The sequence below is a fragment of the Lolium rigidum genome, chromosome 3, assembly GCF_022539505.1.
Source record: "Lolium rigidum isolate FL_2022 chromosome 3, APGP_CSIRO_Lrig_0.1, whole genome shotgun sequence".
NCBI classification, from domain to species: domain Eukaryota; kingdom Viridiplantae; phylum Streptophyta; class Magnoliopsida; order Poales; family Poaceae; genus Lolium; species Lolium rigidum.
In genome coordinates, this window is record NC_061510.1 from 396,929,354 (window position 1) to 396,944,308 (window position 14,955).

Sequence of the window (14,955 nt, forward strand, 5' to 3'; positions counted from 1 at the left end):
TGCGGGCCATGGCGAGGTCAAAGGGAGTGGGGAGGAGATCTATGGAGGCGGTGGGCAAGATACGGGAAATGGCGGAGCTGAATGTTCCCTCCCGCTAAACTCCATATGCGATGTTAGTTCACCCGCACAACCCTGGACTCTATAGGTTGGGAGGTTGTTTTTTCTAACCCCCTTAAATTGTTTTTACATGTCGCACATTTTTATGAAGTCTGCTCGGCCATTTTTTTCGTCGAAAACCGAGAACAAGCAATTATTTAAGTGGGGGCGGGATATAATATGTTATTCTAGATTTTCTCTAAAAGCATCTCCACCATCACGCCTAAACTTTATTCGACAAAACCGTCGAACATACCGTTTTGGGGCACCGACACCTACAACCGCCGTTTTCTAGGCCTCTTCCCACCGTGCCGCCCCGCCCCCAGTAGGCTAGTCCTCCAAATGGAAGTTTGATCATAAACTTCAAAAAAACCGAAAGGGAAAACAATAAAAAGAGAAACAAACCGTGAACTGGGCCAATCAGGCCGGCTCATACCGCGCTGGGGTGTGCGACGCGTGCTAACGGCCGACCTAGTCGGTGTATAGGAATTCGGAGGCTAGCCAGGAGCTATGATGCTCCAGCAGGCCTCACACGGCGAGCAGGCACCAACGGGCCGAAATTCCCCACGCACGCCTTCTTCTTCCCCTCTTCTTCGTCCCCCACTCCGGCCGTGCAGCTCCGACCGAGCTACCTCCCCGCGACGACCGACGAGATCCCGGCGCTCCGCCCGCGCGTGAACACGCACAGGCCTGCCCGACCGGATGGCGGCAGCGCAGCTGCTCGGCGACGACGGCCGCGGCTACGAGCTGGCGCGGCGGCTGGAGGCGTGCGGCGCCTGGCGCTCGTGGCTCGGCGACGGCGCGCACGCCTCCCTCGCGCAGCACCTCGCGTCCCCCTCCGCCTGGGACGCCTTCCTCTGCCCCTCCTCCTCGCCCCAGCCCCCGCGCCACCTCCTTCAGCTCCAGCTCCGCGTCCGCGCGCTCCTCTTCGACAAGGCCTCCGCCGCGCTCCTCCCCACCGCCCGCGCCCGCGCCTCCCCGGCCGGCCCCCACTCTCTCAGCGCCACCTGTGAGTCACGCCTCCCCCTCCTCCTCCCACGCTAAGATTTGGGGGTCCGTTGCTGGGATGAAGAATCTGAGCTCAGCATCAGTAGGCGAGGTGTTGCGTTATCTATCTCTGTGCTCTAGGTTTCCTGGCGCCCGGGGATGGTTTTGGTGTACATTTCAGTAGTATCTGGAGTGGAATGGGGTGCGGCATTCATCATCGATCAATATGTTTTTGTTACGCTGCATAATTGGGTAGTTGGGTGCTGCCTACTTTCCGAATTTTCAGTAAGCGACTACTGCATCGTTGGCGTCGAGTATCTAATGTTCCACGCCAGGTCGCATTTGACGATGGTGTTGTTCTAGTGTCTGATGGCTGCACCTATTGGCAAAAACAACAAAGGATGGCTGCTGTGGTCATCTTGAGTGTATCTGATAGTGTTGTTCTACTGCCTGAGGGTGATCATTTGATTTGAACTAGCGTCGTGCCATTAAATTTGGCGCTTACATGTTTTTGTTTCTTGTTATTACCCGCAACTGTAACCGCTTTAGAATTTAAGTGAAGATTATGCGTTCTCTTTGTCGTGTTGTTGAGCGTTGTTGGGTATCCTGGATGTCTGTGCCAGTGGCAGCAGCAGCACAAAGTTGCAAAACCCGCTACGCGACCCAAGATTCACATAGTAACTAGGGGTTGATATGAAATGATCGCGTCTAAGTTTGAACTTGGAGAGTACTGTGGGATAGCAGTCTAGGTTACTAGCTGACAGGGGCTTAATATCTTCCTTGATTGATTCCGAATTTCTTTTTCTTTTTGTTGATCCCAGATCTTCAGCTTCATGGAGATGATATTTATTTCTCATTGGAAGATGAGCAAGAAGATGGAACTCATCATCAGGTATAGTTATACACCCCAGCTGGCATACGTGAATCCGTCTAAAAAATCCTCTTTCTTGCCTGATTTATTGAGTGATATGCTCTCTGCATAGCAACAAGGAAACTGCTCATGATAAATAGTTTGCTTGTATGTTTCATTTATTTAATCTCAAATGTCTTGTGCATGTGCAATAATTCACCTAGTTAAGTGCCCCTGTCACAGTTTATCATGGCATGTGCAATTCTTTATCACTTATCTTTCTTCTAGAGAGACTGTTGTTATTGCTCTTTAACTAGATCCTAGACTTGTTTGTTTCCTGAAAACCTCATAAGCCATAGTTGTAGGAATGGACACACATTATTTTGTTAACAAACTTTGAAATTAGGTTCTTGATGGGGCATGTATAACATCACCTCACTTTCACCGTAATTGTTATAATCTTCTTGGTTGATTATCATATGCTACCTGTTGCTCTTAAATTAAAGGTTACATTTTTCATGGTGCAAACCTTATTACATCCCTGACTATTGAATGTATTCCTTAATTGGTGGAAATCACATGCATAGTTCTTTTCATTTTGATCTGTTAACTCTGTATAGCAACTTTGCTTGAAACTTGCTAGCCAAAGATGGTAGCAATTTCATTCTTATGTCATATTCTGATGGTTATAACTGCCCGTGTGCTGCAGATGCAATCTGGAACTGCATTTAGTCCAAGCAGGGAGAGTTCGATGTTGTCTCAAAGGCATAAGCGACACGATGAGTTACCTGGCTCATGGTACAAGCAATATGCTGAAAAGTTCAGGACATGGCATGGCAAGTTTCGCTCAGATGACAAAGACATACCAAAGAGAACATCGGAGGGAATGTCTAATTATCTTAAGGTTTGCAGTGTGCATAAAAGGAAGAGGGCTGTGTTTATGGATGATCAGGGTCCCAACATGAAGTTAGAAAATGGCCCTTCCCTACAATCAAAGACTGCTGGGGATTTCAGTAATTTAATAGATGATGCTTTCATTCCAGAAATTCGATTTCCGACTGACTGTGTTCCAGAAAGTGCAACTCCTAGAGAGAGTGGCATATCTAGGAGTGACAACATAGAAGTTCATGGTGTTCTTGATAATTTACCGGCACCTGTTAATCGCAACACTGCAATGCTCGAAAGGTTTGGCATGATGCCTGAGTACTACAAGACAGGAAACAAATATAGAGGCAAAAATGGATCCAAACTAGAAGGAAAGTCTTTAAGTCAAGAGCAAGCATTGCTTATCACACGGAAGCTGGTTGCTCGATACTTAGCAATTGCAGGCTTTGAAAGTGGAACTGCAGTGTCTGTTGATGTTTTTTCAGAAATAATAATTAAGCACATCAATAAGCTAGGGCACAGTTTGAAGCTTCTAACAGACAGCTACAGGAAACAATTTTCATCTATGGAGCTCCTTAAGATGTTCCTACAGACTGTTGGCTACAGGTAAGGGGATCCTTTTTTATATGCATGTATCTTTCCTGCTCTTTTTGTATCCCCTGTGTGCTGTTGCCAGCATTTTTGTAGACGAAAAAAAACTGTATTGGCATTTTACCTTCCTTAAGTAACCATGTTCGTTTTCTACCTTAAGTCATATTACCGCTGTCACAAACACGCTGATAGATGTACTAGTCCAATATGAACAACTTTGTCACTTGTGCAAAGAAATTTGCTCTAATTAAATCATGACAGGCATGTAAGGCTGAGGCGTGTCCTAGTATTAAATGGGAGAAATCAAATGCACTTCCGGGCCAGTGCTATGTTCGTGTTGATGTTGGCATAGATCTTACCTTTCCCCTGCAATCCTGCCATGGGTGTGTACCCACACTTGTTGAGGAAGAAGGCAAAAGAAAAGGGAGTGAAAGTATACGCAAATATGGCAGGACAAGGGAAAAGTTGTCTTCCAATTGGTAGGGTTCCGGTACATGTTTTGCATGCTCCAACACACATGGAATTAAATTGGCCCACGTGGCCAAACATCTAATTAGGACACATGTGACTCTATACTTTATGTGGTTCTGTCTTAATGTTACTATATGCGGTTCTGCCTTAATGTTAATAACTAATCCACTGTATGACCTCATATATACCGTACACCTCTAATACTGCTTCGAGTGATGCTAGATTGTACCAACGTCACTAGTTTTTTCCCGGTTATAACAACATTTGAAGAAAGTACCACTATCACTGCCACTATCAACCCCAAAAAAACCCAATGCCTTACGTAAAGTTGCCAGAGTATGATCTTGTCACTAACAAAATTACTAATCTTTGTGTGAAGTAACATAAATGTTTGAGCGTTGAAATGTAATAGGTAAGTACTCAACAAAAGAACTAGGGAAGATGTGCCAAGCGGTTATACTCACATTTAATTTTACAAAAATTATACTGTACGATTTAACTGTCACGTAGTGGCTCGCACAACAGAGGCAGAGGAAGAGGTACGTGGGGGATTATAGATTGGTTTATTTCTGCTTCCCCTTAACGAGCTGGAAGTTGGCATTATATAGCCAACATACAAGACTTGAGGCCTAAGGCCAGAATCCTAACAAACATGGAAAGGACTAAACAAACTTGGAAACTAACTCTAGAGATAAGATCCTATTTAATTAAAAGGATAGGGATTGATTCTCTTTCCTATCTATTTGGTGCTAGCTGAAGCCCTTGATGTGACATTAACATATTGAGTTGCTCTACCACTAGAGTTGGTTTATCATCGTTTCGTATATTGTTTAGCAAATAAACTGTACAGGTCCTGATTCTGTTTTTTTTTATGTGACGTTTAGTAACATTGGACCCTTGATGGAGATTACAAAGACGGGGAATAGGGTGATTAGCCACCCAACTCATCAAGATGCACAAGTACAAAATCAAAATAATCTTCTTCAAGCCCAACAGGTAGGCAACTACCGCTGGTTAACCATACTTTATATCTTGTATTAACATTGCTTACTTTTTCTATAGCCTACACTAAATGTTTCTCCTTCCTGAGAAGGATCAGTTGGTTATACTCCATTTGATTAGAACAGTCTGTACCCAAAATCATGCAATAATGAGTGGATTCAGCCAACTAAACAAGCTCTTTGGATAAGCCGTTCCTGTAGATTCACTTGATGAGAATGGATATTGGTTTCTGCCTGGTCATCATGACAACTGTAATCCTGCTGACATTTTTTTATGTTGAATGCTTTGCTAAGAATGATTTGGTCAGTACCTGCTTAAGTGTGAAGTTGGTCACTTAAAAGTTATAATTAATGCAAGTACATACAAAATATAGCTAGAACAGATTGCAAACCAATGTTCAGACCTCAGAATAGGTATTACCTTATTCTTCTAATTGTTGCAACTTGCGGCTAACTCCTGAATTATTGTTTGATTTGACCGACTCACTGTGATTCTGCAGACAGGGATTGGTTTGTAAAATTTAGTCCCTACTATATACCCACCTAACCAGCTGATTTTGTGAAACCAGAGTGGTTTTGAATATCTTATTAAAAATCACTTATGGTCGCTAATTACAGCAGCGGCTGGTGCGAACTATTTTGCTATATTTGTTTGTTTGAGTAGCAGCTGTTTGAAGGAAATGATTTGCTGTTTTTTTTACTGTCGATATGCACACATGAAACTGTTAGCAGTTGCTGGAATGTCTTCTATCTGAGACCATAACATCATTTTCTCATTCTGCATCCTAATTGTAACACATAGTATGCATAATTGACAGCTCACACGGCAATTCCCTCCCCAAATGACAATGCATAACCAGAATCTGACACCACAGCAGCACCAGTTGCTGCAGCAGCAACAGTGGCTCAGGCGCAACCAAATGAACCAAATGACTAGCCCCCGTGGTGCTCTTACAATGGCAGATAAAAACCAGACCATGGCAAACGTGAAGCTTGAGAATACCATGGATTCACAAATTGATAGCTCGTATGGATCTCTCACTCGGCAACAACAGATGCAGCAGCTAAGGCAGCAGCAGCTATTGCAGCAGCAGCAGCAACAACAGATTCAGCAGCTTCAGCAACACCATCAGCAGCAGCAACAACAACAACTCCAGCAGCAGCATCTGCAACAGCAGCAGCATGTTCAGCAGCAGCAGCAACAACAACTCCACCAGCAGCAGCTGCAGCAGCAACAGCAGGTTCAGCAGAAGCATCAGCAGCAGCAACAGCAGCTTCAGCAGCAGCAACAACAACAACAGCAACAGCTTCAGCAGCAGTTGGCCATCTCAGGAAACCAGAACACCCAGCTAGGGCAGATGACAATGCTAGGAAACCAGAACGCCCAGCTAGGGCAGATGACAATGCCAGGAAACCAGAATGCCCAGCTAGCGCAGATGACGATGCCAGGAAACCAGAATGCCCAACTAGCACAGATGACAATGCCAGGAAACCAGAATGCCCAACTAGCGCACATGACAATGCCAGGAAACCAGAATGCCCAATTAGCGCAGCAGTTCACACAAGCGCCGCAACCAATGTAAGTATCTCCATTTCTTTGCTGTTTTTATGTTGTCATCTGCTCCATCCCTTGACAGCCGCTGCGTTGTAGGAACTCATACGGCATGCGAGTGCCACCCGTGAAAGTGGAGGCGTTCCACGAATTGGTGAGCGGGGACTCGTCCAGTGATACCAGCAAACTCACCTCTCCCAAGTAGATCAGGCATTGTACCGAGGAAGATGTAGCTACTGTAGCTGTAGTGTACAAAAACGAACATAAGACCCGCCGTTTGCTGTTGTTGTACTCCCAAGTCTGCAGTGACACCGCCGTGTATTGTAGATGTAATAGATTTACTAATTGAGGTGATACAAGTATTTATTATTAGCTCAGAAGATGATTTTCGTGGCACTCTGCTTGATGAAATGGAAGGCCTCCATACCCATTGATCCATCACCATAGGCTGGAACTTACTGTCGGCTACTGTTCATCAGCTTGGAGTTATTTAGCAGTTAAGGAAAATGAAATGGCTTTGTTGTTTACTGATGCCACTACAGGAATGCTACTCTACGCCGACGGCCGGCTGCCCTCGGCGTAGCCACGCCTTGCCCTCGGCGTAGGCTACGCCGACGGCAGCCCTCGGCGTGTCGCCTCGGCGTCTGGGTCCCTCGGCATTGGTAGGTGGGCCGCCGGCGTAGAGCTAACCCTCGGCGTCCCGGCTCTATGCCGACGGTGAAGAAGCCCTCGGCGTTGACGCCGTCGGCGTAGCGTGGCGGCGCGTCGTCGACGTTAACGGAGCGGCCGCAGACGCCGACGGCCAACCCCTCGGCGTAGAGAGACGGGAGAGGCGACGTGGCGCACGGAGGCGCACCCTAGCCGTAGGCTATGCCGAGGGCAACCCCTCGGCGTATGCATGCCCCATGCAGCGCCACCGTGGACACGCGGCAGCACCTGGCGCGTCGGGCTACGCCGAGGGCAACCCCCTCGGCATAGACCTGACCATATGGCCCTATGCCAGGGTCTATGCCGACGGCAACATCGGTTAGGGTTAGAGTTAGAGTTAGGGTTAGAGTTAGTGTTAGCAATGTATGTGGAAACCCTAGGGTTAGGGTTAGGGTTAGGGTTAGAGTTAGGGTTAGAGTTAGGGTTAGGGAATTCTTAAAAAATAGAACCATTTTTTACATAATGCATACTAGTAAATAAATAATAGAAACATAATATAAAGTAATATGAGAGAGAGAAAAAGAAAAAAAAAAATCTATATGCCGAGGGTGGCCGTCGCGCATAGGGTGGCCGTGCCCTATGCCGAGGGTGCAGCCCTCGGCGTCCGTCCGACGCCGTGAGAGGGCGGTGACGGCGCGGGTGCGAGGAGGTGATGGAGACCTCTACGCCGAGGGCCGTAGACGCCGACGGCGGCCCTCGGCGTAGGAGCCTATACGCCGACGGTACCTAGACGCCGACGGTCGGCTTCCGGCGCTGCCCTGGCGAGGCCGTACGCCGACGGCCCCGATAAAATGCCCTCGGCGTAGGGTTTGGCCGTCGGCGTATAGGCCCATTCCTGTAGTGTGCTAATTCGCCAACTAAACGATGTCCGGTAAACTGTTTGCGTGGCTGATGGCATATACATCTGAAACGAGTTTCACAGAAACTGATAGAAATTGCACATTTCTACTTGTCAACACTAAATTATACGGAGTACCGGAGTAGTAGCCTTATAAATTTATAGCAAGGACTTTTTTTTGCATGGGTGAGGGCGGCTTCAGGCCGAGGCTACAATATGAGTGGATTTCTTCTTCCCCGTACGAATTCTGTAGCTCCAAATCTTTTTTACGCGCCAGAGCCACCAGGACGCACTTCACTTACCAGTTACCACGCACCGATCCACGAACCAGACTCCATCCAGGATTATTTAAGGGTCGGCGTAAACACAAACGGCCTTAGAGCATGTCTAATGGAACCCTTAAATCTGTATATAACCGTTTTTTTACGGATTTAAGGGTTCAAATGCCATTTAGTGGAACCCCTAAACCCCTAAATCTGTAAAAAAAATTAGAGGTCGAGGCCCCAACCCGTGCTCCGACCTGTACATTTAAGGGTTGGAGGGGCCAACCCCTACCACAACCTGTACAAGTAACCGTTTTTTACGGGTTTAAGGGTTCCACTAAATGCCTCCTGTTTTTCACACCTCCAACCCCTTTAATTTTGCCAATTCTCGACCCTTATAGCTATAAGGGTTTAAGGGTTCCATTAGACATGCTCTTATTCAAAAGAGATCTCCATGCACGGTCCCATCGTACCCTTCAGTCTATATATTTTTTTATTTGCAACACACACGTAGCTGACCCAAAATGATTTGGCACATAACCTCATGGCTTGTTTGGCGGTCCTGATTCCAGGACTAGCCAAAACGCTGCCCCTAGCAGTGACATGCAGTCACGCACTTTCCTATGCATAAACATGAATGGTTTAGTGTCGGCCCGATGGAGTAGTTGCGAACTTACAGAAATTCAAGCACAACCAGTGACCTTAATGGGTTTCAAATGAAGAGAGAACCAGCAAATCCCAGCGAACCGTACCGGAGTTGCAGAACAGTTGAACATCTTTATTCTACAGATAAACGCAGCACATATCACAATTTTATTCAAGCGAACCGTACCGGAGTTGCAGAATAGTTGGGAAGGAGCTGGCATCCCTTGTGCATACAAACGGCGAATGCCAGCTACACAAATGTTGATGGGGGCAGGCATTGTAGAAATCCTGCCTGAACTAATCCAGTCGGTGCTATTGACAGAACTGGCCACCACCAAACCAACCTCGCGTTATCACGAGTGCATAAAGCGGATAGGGTGGTTACAGATGCGACAGGAAACTGCATAAATACTTACAAAAAAGGCATGGAAACATAGTGAGTAAACTAACCATTTCAGCTGTAGGTGGTTCATATGGTTCTAGATCTTGGCAGTTTCCTTTCAGCAAGAGTTTCCCTAGCATTTGAGATCCTTTCTTGCCGAGATCTTTCTTGCGTTTCTAGGTCTTCTATGTCATCAAACGTTGTTTTCAATTGTGCATTCTGATACCACAACAGGTGTCAAAGATCGACAGCAGAAAAAACTGCACTCAGGAGCTGATTTGGGCAACAAAAAATGGCACCTACAGAAAACAGGAATTCTATCACAGGTCTGGAAGCTCTTTTCATAGCTTTTCTAACCGAAAATTGACAGCATAGTTCTTGATTACCACTAGAAAAGGTTTTTTTTTACATGACAGGGAAGGCACAAAGCAACAAAGAAACGTCTAGCTAGGGAACCATCCAACTCCATATTTGCAATATGTTGGATTTTTCTAGGTCAACATAGATCCAACATCTAGGCAAACGACGTGATGAAACAAAAGTGTTACTCCAGGTCTTGCATTACAGACGCACAAACTACAATCTACCTAGAGGATCCCATCCCATATATGCATAATAGTGCTACTTGCAGCGACATTACATCCTCTACTGCTTCCTCTTCTTGTGCTTATGACTGGATGCAACCTTGGCAATGATCTCCTTTAAAACAGAGGGATAGGTGGTAATTATAAGCTCCCAGCCTTTAGTCGCCATTACTTTTTCCAAACAAAGGAGAGATTGGTCCTGGATAAACTTCAAGCATGCCTCCTTCAACCCGTGGCAGTAGTGCTGCTCAGCTAGAGCAAGAGTGGACGCCACAGAGCTCACACTTATATCCTCAGCCAAGTGCTCTTCACATAAGAACTTGAGCCGTTGGAGATCATACCTGTCCGCCGCTACAAACAAGTCCCGCTGCCACATTACATCCTCGCCTTCTTCATCTTCTTCCTCATCTTGTCCTCCTTCCTCCATATTGGTGTCCTTGTGCATCTCAGGGAATGAATCTGTGTAGATGAACCTAAGCAAAGCCGCAAACACTTTTGCTTCCATGTCCTTGATATGTATGACAATAGATGTATTATTCTCCGCCATGGGGCCAAAGAGCTGTGCCATGAAGACTTTTGATCGGGCTGCAAGCACACAACGGTGTGCAGCAAACGTCTCGCCATTGACCTCAAATGTCACATCAGCACCCACCTTATTTTGAAGGAGATGGTCAAAATGGTGGTGTACATCAGATAGGGTGCCAACGGCATCACCGGTGTTGGGATCCTTGCAAACCATAATGTCACACCGGATGGTAAAACAATCATCCTTCAGATGAGCCGACCGTTCAAGGGCATCTCTTTTCACAAACTGAGAGTAGCCATAAATATGACCTTTGCTGGAGAAGCTGTGAGTTTCTGTTGCACGAATGTGCATCGGCTTTTGATACTCAACCTGGTCGACGAAGGTTAACTCGAACTTGGCCTCCGCAACCTCTTCCATTTCATCCTCGTCACCGCAAAGGCAAATATGCAAGGAGATGAAGTCGGCAGAACTCGGGTCGTCACCGTTAGGACTGTAGCAAATGCACCATTGATGGCCTCCTAACACGGGGCACCGGAGATGATCACCTCACCATTGGGTATCTCTTGTACGGTGCGTGAGTAGTCTTTGACCACAAGCAGGTGGTACCCGCTGGCCGTGCGGGCGTTGACGACCGACGTGGTGCAGTGCTTGCCTTCCGTGACGACAGATACACCGGAGAACGACGACATGACAAACCTGCATTTCGATCCAAAATCAAGTCACCATTCACATTCAGTAATGCAGAGCTGAGATGAGCTGAGCTGAGGGGCAAACCTGGTCAGTCCCGCTTGCTAACCCACACTTGAACTGGCAGGCCGCCTGCGCCTGTGCTAGCGTCACTTCCCCCAGAAAACAGAGTGTATGGCAGCCGGTTGCTAACCCAACAACAATAACTAGATTGCAGTCTGCAATACTGTCCAGCGAAACCACTGCATCACCTGAGCAGAGATACAAAAGCTTTGCTGAGAAAGAAGTTTCAGGTTGCAGAGTTGCATTTGTTTCAGTTACCAAAAAGATGACTCTAATTCATGAAGCTATAGTCAGCTTGCACACTGTTAACAATCACCTGTCATACTACTGCTAGAAATGTTATTCCAATTTACCTAATCTACCAAACGAGGTAACTGAACGAGCAGACACAATGGCAACTTCAGTGTTAGCTATCTTCTACAGGCAGACAGATGCTAAGAACATCTCTAGCAGATCCTCCACCCGACCCCCGCCCCGATTTGCGCCGCGGAAACCCTAACTTCCCAGGTTGGCTGTGCGAGCGCGACCCCCATCCTTTACCCCCCGTTGGCGCGGAGGAACTTTCAGCATTTCCTCTTTCCTCTTCCTCCCGCCAACCGCCGCTGCTGCCGCGCGCCGCAGATCCCGGCCTACCTCGGCCGCCCCCTTCGATTCAGACCAGCAGGAGCACGCGCGCCAGCGGGCGGAGAGACCGGCAGGAGCACGCGCGCCGGCCCGCCGCGTCTGCTCCGCCCGCCGGCGCCCGAATCCCAGACCAATCAGCCGAAATCTACGCCGCCGCGCACGCCTCGCCGTCGGCTGGTAAGTCTTCTCCCCAAGCTCCTCGCAGCCTCGGATCCGCTGCCGCAGTTCTAATGATTCGCCGCGGTTGTTGTGCCTTGCAGATGGACCCGTGCGCGGTGTTTTTGTTGGAGGATTCGTCCTCCGACTCCTATTTGGAGGAGCTGCTCGACGACGACTTGGAGCAGACGGAGGTGATAGTCGCGGCGGCAGCGGTCACGGACATGCAGCCGAAGAAGCGGAAGGGGTCAACCATGGGGCGGCTCTGCATCCCGCGGAACCGCGCCCTCGGCCACAACCTGCTCATGCCGTCACGCGCGATTATTTCGCCGAGGTACCGACATATCCACCCCATCTTTTTCGCCGCCGGTACCGAATGCGGCGATCTTTGTTCAACAAGATCGTCGCTATATGTGAGGAGAACACACGCTACTTCAAGCCCAAGAGAAATGCCGCCGGGCTCATGGGATTTAGCGTGCACCAAAAAATTTCCGCCATCATGCACATCTTTGCCTACGGCATTTCGGCGGACTATACCGTCTGATTGAGAATGAAAAGGATGCAAAACAGCTCCAGGAAGATCTCGTTGGCCACCATTGGCAGTTTCCAACCATTTGGTATTTGTTCAATTTGTTGTTTGTAATCTATGATAGTAAACATTTGCGTAATAATTTGGATCATTGTTGTATTTGTTGTATCAATTTGTGTAATAATTCAGATTGTGATACTTTGCAAAATCCTTTGTTTCCAATTTTGGTTGCGGGTCAAAAAAACAGCCGCGCCACGCAGCCCACATAACAGCATATTCGGGAATATCAACTATGATGTTATGCGGGCTGCGTTCGGCGTGTCTGAACTGCGCGGCTATTTTTCGGCTCCAAAACGCGTTTGGAGTGGCCTAGATACGGCTGTCTAGGATTTGCGGTTTGGGATGATCTAAAGAGGATATCAGTAGGATACAAAGAAAAAGAAATACCACCAAGCTGAATGTTGGCAGCTCACCGTGGGAGAGAGCGTCGGTGGCGGGTCTGGGGGGGAGCGGCGAGGTCCTGGCTGTAGATTGGGTTCGGGTTGCTATAAGTCGGCTCGGGCAGCAGGAGGCGCTCGGGATGGAGAAGCTTGTTCGGCGGGAGGTGGTGCTCGCCTGCTCGGGCGTGACGGAGACACTCGCGCCGCCCGCGCCCGTGCCGCTTCTCCCCGGAAACAGAGCGCACGGTGCCGGATCGTCGGCGTGTGGTGCCTCTGCATTACCTAGATAGAGTTAGGGTTCGTAGTGTAACTTTGGGGCTTCTGGCTGAAAGCCCATCTCCGACGGCACTCTATTGTTTGGCAAATATTTGCCAAGCAGGATAGCAGGAGTATCTTTCTAAAATGGTTTATATTTTACACGAAACAGATCAAACTAAATTTTACAGTATTAAAGAGTAAAAAATTTATTCCGCTAGTTTTATAAATAAACCTTGCTACATTCGATTTTTTTATATCACCGATTTCCAGAACACGGTCAATTCTTTTGTTTGGCGTGAGAAAAAGTTTACTAAGTAAGGATGGCGTGGGAAGCGTGTTTCGCTCACGAACCAGGAAAAAAAGAGAGATGCATATGCAAAAGTATAAACCACTCACAAAAATATTTCTATATTTAAATTTGCGTTTGCGGAATTCCTAAGGAACACTTGGCTGAAACTTAAAGTTTGTATTTGTTTATGGTGTTGCTAAACTATTGTCAGTTTTTTGTTTGCCTGGACAAAAGTCCCCTCTAAGAGTTAGAGAAAAATAAATTACTTGCAAGGCCAGACCAAAGTTCCTTCCAAAAGTTGGAGAAATTACTACTTCGGGAAAGTGATGGAACATCATTTCTTCCAAGAGCTCGAGATAAAATTTGTAGGATAAAAAAATTAATAAACCATGCAAAAAAATATTGTGCAATATTTGAATTTGTATTTACCAATTTGCTAAATGGCACTTGGCTGAAATTCGGATTTTTTGTTTATTTATTTATTTAATATGTAAAATGTAGTGCATTTTTTGTATCGCATGTAAAACAATTGCTTGTTTACAAAAAATGGAGGAAGCTTATTTCTCTCATGCCACGGAGAAAAACACAAGAAAGTGCATGATGCAAAAGTTTAAACCACACAAACAAGTGAGGAGTTTGTATTCGCCGAATTTACTGAATAGCACTAATTTGATGTTTTGTGGGCTATATAGCACAATTGTTTTGATGTCCCGGCACGATTCTCGGGTAGCATGATCTCTGGTACATGGTTGCAGACATGTAGTCAAAAATCATAAAATTGCTCCAGTTAACGCATCACAGGCATGTAACTTGTAAGGCTGATGCACACAAGTGTTGAACGGTAGAAATCAAATGCATTTCCCTGCCAGGGGGTATATTCATGTTGATGTTGTCATAGATCTGGAATCCATCACTTAAAGAGGATCCATGGGCCTGGCCGGAATGTATGTTTTTTTCACAAGAAAAGCTCGTTCAAGAGATCTCGAATTTTCACGTTCAAGATGAAGAGAAGCACAGAGGTAAGTGCTATCCGCTGTATACGAATGGAATAAGATGTTTCATTAGTTTTTGGATAGGCACGGCTCAAAGACCTAATTATTGACCCAGCCGAGATTAGTTTGTAGAAAGTAAGGCTGCGTTTGGCAAGAACGTTTTATTGAAGTGTTCTAAGAATACATTAGTTTCTGAAAATACCATGGTATTGAATACTTTGTGGTGTTTGGTTTCAGCAATAACTGTAGTTTTCTATACTTCATTTTTTCACGAAACTGCACTAATTTTGCAGTATAGAAAAAAGAGGTCCTGACCTCTTTTTCTGAAACTGAAGTATTTGTTACCTAAGCAGAAATACTATAGTTTACAATACTTTGGTTTTAAAAAAACTTAGATGCTAAACTAAGCCTAAAACTTAAAAGTTTTGATGTTCCAAAAAAAAAACAGTAGTACATTTTTTTTGTGAATATAGGGAGTATGCTCTACTACATTATTTTATTTTTAGCAAATATATTCATATCCGTAGAAAATATCCTT

General features: G+C 46.3%; 1 protein-coding gene and 1 pseudogene across 1 annotated transcript; one reads left to right on the forward strand and one right to left on the reverse strand.

Moving 5' to 3' along the window:
* The first annotated feature begins 798 nt into the window (after positions 1-798).
* On the forward strand, positions 799-6,829 carry LOC124704577. The gene is made up of 6 exons (XM_047236851.1): positions 799-1,105; positions 1,905-1,975; positions 2,643-3,424; positions 4,765-4,876; positions 5,700-6,460; positions 6,533-6,829. The coding sequence occupies exons 1-6, from the start codon at positions 799-801 to the stop codon at positions 6,636-6,638; spliced, it is 2,139 nt and encodes a 712-aa protein (XP_047092807.1). The 3' UTR covers positions 6,639-6,829.
* Positions 6,830-9,646: 2,817 nt separating this feature from the next.
* LOC124704578 lies at positions 9,647-11,071 on the reverse strand (annotated as a pseudogene).
* Between the last annotated feature and the right edge of the window lie 3,884 nt (positions 11,072-14,955).

Bases quoted from the DNA above. Each gene is read 5' to 3' on its own strand.
- LOC124704577 (XM_047236851.1), top strand. From the start codon at position 799: ATGGCGGCAGCGCAGCTGCTCGGCGACGACGGCCGCGGCTACGAGCTG. The intron at 3,425-4,764 runs GTAAGGGGATCC...TGTGACGTTTAG, and splicing joins CTACAGACTGTTGGCTACAG to TAACATTGGACCCTTGATGG. The intron at 4,877-5,699 runs GTAGGCAACTAC...CATAATTGACAG, and splicing joins ATCTTCTTCAAGCCCAACAG to CTCACACGGCAATTCCCTCC.